The 8,335-nt window shown below is 42.1% G+C and overlaps 1 protein-coding gene across 2 annotated transcripts in view; it reads left to right on the top strand.

Moving 5' to 3' along the window:
* The first annotated feature begins 1,824 nt into the window (after positions 1-1,824).
* Positions 1,825-8,335, top strand: part of gtf2h2 (general transcription factor IIH, polypeptide 2) — a 12,305-nt gene continuing 5,794 nt past the window's right edge. Inside the window, exons 1-10 of one of the 2 annotated variants that reach the window (XM_010767372.1) lie at positions 1,825-2,202; positions 2,385-2,464; positions 2,550-2,627; positions 3,434-3,470; positions 3,995-4,081; positions 4,170-4,220; positions 4,754-4,808; positions 5,365-5,470; positions 5,555-5,645; positions 5,769-5,964. In XM_010767372.1, the coding sequence (XP_010765674.1) occupies positions 2,409-2,464; positions 2,550-2,627; positions 3,434-3,470; positions 3,995-4,081; positions 4,170-4,220; positions 4,754-4,808; positions 5,365-5,470; positions 5,555-5,645; positions 5,769-5,964 (757 nt within the window). In that variant the 5' untranslated portion in view covers positions 1,825-2,202; positions 2,385-2,408. Of the gene's footprint in view, positions 2,465-2,549; positions 2,628-3,433; positions 3,471-3,994; positions 4,082-4,169; positions 4,221-4,753; positions 4,809-5,364; positions 5,471-5,554; positions 5,646-5,768; positions 5,965-8,335 lie in introns of both variants that reach the window. The other variant, XM_010767371.1, reaches the window with a different exon arrangement.

Below are 8,335 nucleotides of genomic sequence, written 5' to 3'. Positions count from 1 at the left end.
AGGTGGGACCTTCGTCTCTACTTTCTCACAGCGGCCGGTATGTATTGTTCCCAGCCTTCACCCCGTCGGGAAGATAGGCATGTTTTGCTATGTTCCAGGGACAGTGATGCGCCATTACGCTTGGCACATCAGGCAGGGGGTGTTATTGAGCAGGTGTGTCTGTGCTTCTAGTGCCGGGCGGACCCAGTGGGGCGCAGACTACATCATGCTTCGCCCTTAACCCAATAGCGATAGCCTTAGAGGGCGAAGCCATATACGAAATAGAACTGAGGTTACCTACTGTAACCCCAGCTTCTATGAGTAAATGGCGCAGCCCTCTAAGCGCTGGGCCCCACTGGCTCTACGAATAGCTGAAGAAAAGTTATTTTTGTATGGGAGCAGATTGCCGGGCCTCCTTCCTATTTATACCGGAAGGAGGCCCGAGGGGGGGGCCCACCTTGCGGGTGGGCGTGGACTACAAGTGTTTCAGTGCTGCGCGGGGGCGCAGGGGGATTACCCAATAGCGATAGCCTTAGAGGGCTGCGCCATTTACTCATAGAAGCTGGGGTTACAGTAGGTAACATCAGTTTCACAGCGAGGCCCGGTGGCTGTCACGTGGGAAGGTCCTATCCATTTGAACTGCGAGATGAGATCTACATCTTTTTGGAAGAAGAGGGTAATAAACTAAGCCTGAAGTTTGGTGATAACAACTTCCTCATGAAAGTTGCATACCTGAGTGACAAGTTTCAAAAACTAAATGAACTAAATCTGCAGATGCAAGGGACCAACACACAACTTCCACATCTGGCAGATAAAATAACATTATTCACACGAAAACTGGAGATGTGGGAGCAACGAGTTAAGGAGGGAAATATAGACTCATTTGAGAACCTCAAATCATTCATCGAGGTAAACAATATTCTTATCCACAAAAGGGGGGCCCTGCAGAAAAAGTTTGGTGACCACTGAGTTAGCTCAAGGTTTAGCTAAGGCAAGGTATCATGGGCATTCAGGCTAATTAAGGGGAGACACTTAAAGTACAGTAAAATGTGAATCTAACAACGTCATCACAATCGCCACATTGATATGCAAATTAGGCGTTAACTAGGCCTAATTAAAATGTGCTAATTTGCATGCAGTTACCGAGGCATTGCAGGTGAAACGGATAAAACAAAAAATCACCTCACAACTTCCCCAGATAGTTACTTACGTCAAGTCAGTATTTCCCCCTGAAATGTTATGTTTAAATGCAGATTAGCTTTAAATCTATAAATGAATTCAGACATGGTTGTAAAACTAGCACCATTTATATGTTTCTTGGAAGTTTTATTTCCATTAGAGTGAAAGAAAACATTGAAGCAAAATAGACCAAAATAACAAGTACATGACAAAACTGTCTTTTTGCCTGAAATCTCCGTAAACAGCAACTTCATAATTTTGATTGTTGGCTGCTCATTTAATAACTATTATTTTATTAGTTTGTTGTCTGCTCTTGTGCATAGTCTGCTCTTGTGCATAGTGAATACTAAAGAAGACCATTAATGGAGTCTCTGTTTTAGCTGATTATTTTGTAGAATTATGTTGAGTATTAAACAATTGCGTGAGTGTGAGGGTATTAAAATAAACTGGTCAGTAAGTCAGAGATGTGCAACTATATTTAACTTTTTGTTTTAAAACTTTTTTTTAATAAACGATTATGGGAAGTGCCCTTTTTCTCACTTGAGCACCCGCCCCCCAAAATGTCTTTGCACGTCCCTGCTCTATACGTAACATCACTAATTACCCTTAACCCCGTGACTTTTTACACAGAGGTTAAGGAATAGACGATAGGAATAGACGATAGGAGCAGATTTTTTGACTTTTCGACTGCAGCCCTGGGCTAGTGGGCTCACGCGTGTTTCATTTATAGAAGTTGGTCGAACGGCTGATAGCGCGCAGGCTGACTGAGCGGAACCTTTTCTTGGAAACCATGATTCCTTCCGGAAGAAAACTAGGCTGCACCAGCTGGCGTTGCACTCCTCTTATTATACATCCATGCACTAGACCCGTTTTCTAGATAATGTAACAACTGTTTGACTTGCAAAGTAGGATAATAAGTTGTATCATACACGGTAATGAGGTAGTAAGTTGATAATACATTCATAACCTGGCTGATGGCTCACATTAGCAGCTTTACCGTTTACAGGCATCCGGTAACGCATCGCTTAAAAAGTCAACCCCTAGGTGAGATACCGTAAATGACTGCGACTATTAACTTGTAGGCCTTTATCTAAGGGTAACTGCAGCTTCTGAAGAGGTCCATGATGCTGTGAACAGCACATTATTCACAGACCGCTTGTAGTAAAGTGTATTTCCTCGGACAGAACACTTTATACATTTTATATGAAGATTTATTTTGCTGTTAGCGTAAGTTGCGTCTGACGGACACCATGGATGAAGAACCAGAGAGAGCCAAGCGCTGGGAAGGGGGCTATGAGAGGACTTGGTAAGATGTAGCTAGGGAGATTATTGTAGATGTATCATGTATGTGCTATAATTTGACGCAATATTGTTTAATGGATGTGTTACAGGGAAGTGCTGAAGGAGGACGAATCTGGATCCCTGAAAGCCACAGTAGAGGAGATCCTGTTCCAATCTAAGAGGAAGAGGTGTGTGTGTGTGTGTGTGTGTAAAAAAATAAATAAGTGATCCTTATCATCAGTCAGGTAAAGGTCTATGTATGAGGTTCAGAACTCCACTACGTGTTCTTGTTGCTCTTAAGAAAGCAAACCTTGGTGTTGGGCCTGTAAGTCGTGATTTCAATGGGGCCGCTCTAGCTTTCACCATTACAAAAGGCACAGCGCCCTGTCCCTTGATGTTATGTACTTACATGTAATATACCGTTCCAGAGCTGGCTCCACTTGCATCTGCAACGTGGTTTAACTGAGCCAATGTCACTTCCCCAAATCCACCCGTTTCAGGCCTCTATCATCTTTGAACTCTTCAAGTTTGCAGAGCTCCTTCAGCCAACTTGTCCATCCTTGTGCAGCCAAGGCTGGACAATATTCTCCAAACAAGTTCCTTTCTGCACAAGTCTTGAAGAATCCTTTTGACGGATAGGACCATAGGTGCCAAGATTCCTAAGTGGTCATAGATTGAGCTGACATTAGATAGGATCCCTCTTCGGGTTGTGGGTCTGATTATCATTGTAAATGATTCAGAAGAAGATGACCACCACCAAAAATGAGTGTAAATACCATATAGAAAAAAACCACATCTTACATGTGACTCCTATAGATTATACCAAATGTATTTTGCACTGCTATATTGTCTTTTGAATGTTTTCCCCTGGCTGCTGTATTGCTTTATATTCATTGATATACTAACAGTCTGCACTGGCCACTTCCAAAAAGAAAGCCGTTAATCCAAAATGATTGTTAATATAATCTTATCTGCTGCTCTTTTCTCCTCATAGGGTGATAGAGAGCCATGGACAAGTAAGGCTCGGAATGGTAAGTGAGTTCTGCATCCTTGCCACAGAACCTTCAATGTTCTGTATGCTTCCAAATAATCCCAAGGTTTCCAGGATCGCATGAAGGCACCCATTCCACCACAATACCTTTTTATACATTTTAGTAAAGACCAAAATAGCCAAATAACCTTTTTGTGTATACAATTACTGTTTGAATGGAATCTTATTATCAGACAATAAATGCAGAGCTTAGAACAAATTATTGTTTCTTATTTACAATATAACAGTTAATATAACTCTCAAGTCCTATAGAGAAGAAGATTAACCTTTATTTATCCCCCTAGGGGGAAATTCAGTTTTTCACTCTTGTATTTATTTTGTATCCACACACACACACACACACACACACACACACACACACACACACACACACACACACACACACACACACACAGTATACAGGCCTGAGACTGAGCCACTGTCGCCTTGTGAGGGCAATGTAGCTTGACATAACTCTTGCAGGAATTCATTTGGTATCACAACACTGTACTGTATGTGCCCTAGATGCGTCACCTCCACGTGGTAATTGACTGTTCAAGAAGTATGGATGACCATGACTTAAAACCAAACCGCCTCACCTCCACTCTGAAGGTACGTCCTGCAGCAGAGCATCTTTGCACCAGCAGTATATGATGCCATGAGGTGTAAAGCTACATCTCTTTTTTCCTGTCCTCTGCAGCTCATGGAATCTTTTGTTGATGAGTATTTTGACCAAAACCCCATCAGTCAGGCAAGTTTATACTTTCATGCTTATGTTTACAAACTGTTTGTGTTATATTCGAGTAATGGTTGCTCGACAGGAAGCTACTTTTGGCAAAGGCTTCTGCCTCAAAACTTGTGATAGGAATTTCTCATTATTTTTTAGATTTCTTTGACGAATGATTAACGTAACTCAAAGATTAATAAGTAAAACGTATTCAACGATGTTGCTGTAAAATGACTAGAATTTATTTCACAGGTTCTTAAATTATTTTTGTAATATTCCTAACAGGGATTAATACCAAGTGTCTAAGCTTTAACAGCTAATTGAGATTCTGAAATAGTTTTCTTTAAAGCCCAGCATTTGAGAGAATCTTTTCTCCTCCTTTATGAATAAATTGTTAAAGGAACCATTTTGATCAGCAACACGACAAATCATTTGTCATTAAAGACAGCACTGCTGCTGTCAGACCAAAAACACTGAATTGTTGTTGTAGAACGAGACAATATCTGCAAACAAGTTTCACAGTGGCTGACCTGACAACTTGTGTTGTGTGACTATAGCTGGGCATTATCACCACAAAGAATAAACGAGCTGAGAAGCTGACCGACCTGGCAGGTGAGCATCACATGAACTGCTAATATTAAGCCCTTTCCCACAGGAAAAAAAAAGCTTTTGTCTTTAGTTTAAAACTTTGCCATGATCATTCTTTCCTGGGAAAATGATTCTGCAGGAGTAATTGTACTTATCGTCTCCAGCTTAAATGTGCAAAAGAGAAACATGACCCCTTGTGAGCCATGCTATGTGACGTTTATGGAAATGAGAACACCGCAAATGAGATCAGCACAGTTTGGACGGGACAACAGTCATTTTATCTTGCTGATCCTCATAAAACAAATTTCTCAAACTTGACAGTAACAAAATAAGTCAAATCAAAGCCATCTTTGTTTATCTTTTCCACTGTTTAAACCCTCACCATCTCTGGTTTGGGAGTTTAAAAGAATGAACAAGTAACAATATATGAGTTACAATTATTATGTACTAGCATACTTGTCTACTGGCAGTCAACAGCAACAATACATGTTTAGTGTTAGTTACATGTAAACTACAGCCTACAGTCTATGTAGTGCCCCGTGCTGCATTTATATACTGTATAGTTTTGTTTTACCACCAGGAAATCCAAAGAATCACATTGTTGCTCTGAAGAAAGCAGTCGCCACTTTGTGTGTAGGAGAGCCGTCCTTATACAACTCTCTCAACCTGGCCATTCAGACACTCAAGTAGGTTATGCCATGCTTATATTCTACATTGGTTTCTTTGATGTTACTGAAAGTCACTCAGCTGGTGTCTGTCCTTGTATGAAGGCACATGCCTGGACATACGAGCCGGGAGATCCTCATCGTCCTCAGCAGCCTCACTACATGTGACCCAGCCAACATATGTGAGCTGATTAAGGTGAAGTTGAGCCCTAAACCCTACCTAAGAGAGCGCAGTCAAAGGCTGCTGTTAGGCTTCTGAGTTTACTAGATATTTCACATTTCATTTTTTATCTGAGTTTAACCGTGTTTGCCCTGTCAGACCCTGAAGGCTCTCAAGGTGCGGGTGTCTGTGATAGGCCTATCAGCTGAGGTCAGGGTATGCACAGTCCTGACCAGAGAGACGGGAGGCTCGTACCACGTTATCCTGGATGAGAGTCACTTCAAGGAGCTGCTGATGCTGCATGTCAAACCTCCTCCAGCCAGCTCTTCATCTGAATGCTCTTTAATACGCATGGGTCAGTATGCAGGCGCTCTTTCCTTCCTCTTTCTCCATCTCTAACTGGACATCCGAGTGATAACACCAAAGTGTTGTAAACATGCTCTGATGTAACAAACAGGCGTTCTGCTGCCATCACATATTTAGGACTGTTTTAAAAATGTAATACAATATTACCAAATGGGGGTTAACATGTCAGAGCTTTCATACAATCATACACTGTTAGGGCAAATAATACATTTTGTAAGTTTATTTCAATATTCAGGCATCCAAATATAAAACCCCACTGGTAGAATGGTAAAAGACCTTAGCGGGCCAATTAAAAGAGTCCTGTTCTTGAACGATGAGGACAGCAATTTGAAGTGGTCACTCATAAACATGAACCAAACACACTAGCTTATTTGAAGTCAATGTAATATATACAGGGTTCGTAAGGGTGCTTGAAATCCTTGAAAATGCTTGAATTTTTACGAGGTGTTTTCATGACTTGAAAAGTGCTTGAATTTGGGGAATTGTGCTTGGATTTGAGATAAAGTGTTTGAAATTGTAAATGCTTTACTTTTACAATAAATTGGTGTCTGACTGAATAGTTCGCTTTTTAGATTAAAAGAAAATAAAGAAGTCGGAGCGAGCTTAGTTGCTTCGCTTCTACATAAAACAGCTCCGCTCCGGCCTTCCCGCTATGCGCGCGACCTGCAAGTGTTTTATTTTGTGTGACCTGGGCATTCTAATGAGAGAATGACAGTATGCCAGGAGGTTGCCGTTTTAACGAGCGTTGGCTATCCGAAAAGAAATACAAGCTGTGGCTAAAACGAGGATCAACCCAACAATTCGCCTTCTGCACAGTTTGCCACAAAGAATTTCAATTATTCGCGATGGGAGAGTCTGCGCTGACGAGCCATATGAAAGGTAAGCCGTAGTAGAGCATTTTGGATTAGGCTAACGTTGCATGTTACGTTTGTTTAAGCTAGTAACGTTAGCGAACTCGATCAATAATAAAAAGGAGCGTACCTATGTCAGTATGTGCGACAGTCGCCATCCTGTGGTTTTCAGAGGATGAAGCACATAAAAGCAATGTATTTCTACTGGTAGTATTTTTCGTGCCTAAACTTGCTCCATCGAAATCAGTCACATTGACCCGAAGACACATTTTGAGTTATACACTGTTGGAAAGAGGATATTCATAGCTTTCTAACGGAGGAAACATATTTTCGTTTGTATTACTGGTCTGGGGGAAGCTCGCGAGTGTGTCAGGGTGTCTGCGGGGTCTTAAAAAGTATTAAAAGTTGATAAATCAATTTAGCGAAAATTAAGGCTATTAAAAAGTATTAAACGGCATTTTCCAAGGTATTAAGAAGTCCCACAGCAACGACAACATGAAACACCCTTTAATTTACTGAAACGACATGTCGGGAAACCCCACAAGGCGGCCCCATGCATAGCGCGCCGTAAAAATGCTGCTTCTTATTTTAAGTTTCGTTGCCTTGCTCCGATCTGTGGGGGGGAGGTCCCAACGGGTCCCAAGGTGGGTAGACCGGCATACGCAACGCTCTGGGGGTCCAACGGCTCCGTGTGTAAGCCCTATATGATCATTTTCTGATAACGATGAAATAGCCCGCCTCCCTCTCCCCACGTCTCCTGCTGCTGCTGGGCTGTCAGAAGAGGGGGAGGAAAAGAGAGGCAGGCACTGTTTATTAAATATTATTATACAGAGAACAGAGTCGTTATCAATTTGTTTTGAAGCTCAATAATTAACAAAGAAGACCTCTGATCGGCACTTTTCTAATTTTGTACGGAAGATTTAAACTTTAACGGACATGTTGACCGGCGGAACATTTTTTTTACGGAAACTCTGCCGCACGGAAGAGGCGGTGAGGTGGGTGTTTTTCATCTGCTGTGGACTACCGGAAAGATATACAGCAGGAGAACACGCCGTCCACCGCGGAGAATAAACAGAAGGGCAACCATGGCAACCATGCTCCGGGGTCTTATTCACTGCTTTTGGTGTATTTCGGGCGGCAGCAGCGCCATTTACAGGCCTCGTTTCCAGCATTTCCAGCGGTCTAGTGTGAACGGACACGTTAATGAATCGAATGCGTGTGAACGGAAGCCTTTTTTGCGCTTGCGTATGCGTTTTACCGTATGCGTCCTCGTGGGGCCGGGGTCTAAGCCAAACTATATCCGGTCACAGAGATCTGCTATTTTAAAGTAAAGTCAACACATATCGACCCTAAATATAGTCTATATTAAGAACGAGAAAAGTCTTAACATATATATCCTTTTTTGTAAACATATGACAAATGTGTGAGGGTGATGACGTCAGAGCATCGTCCTATGTGCCAGGGCTTAGCCCCGGACAGCCCCAGCCCAATTTAACCCCTGGGTATTTG

Source organism: Notothenia coriiceps, unplaced genomic scaffold (genome assembly GCF_000735185.1).
Source record: "Notothenia coriiceps isolate Sejong01 unplaced genomic scaffold, NC01 NC01_scaffold00004271, whole genome shotgun sequence".
NCBI lineage: Eukaryota > Metazoa > Chordata > Actinopteri > Perciformes > Nototheniidae > Notothenia > Notothenia coriiceps.
Note: the sequence above shows the minus strand (reverse complement) of the source record. Positions and strands in the feature narration are given on the sequence as shown.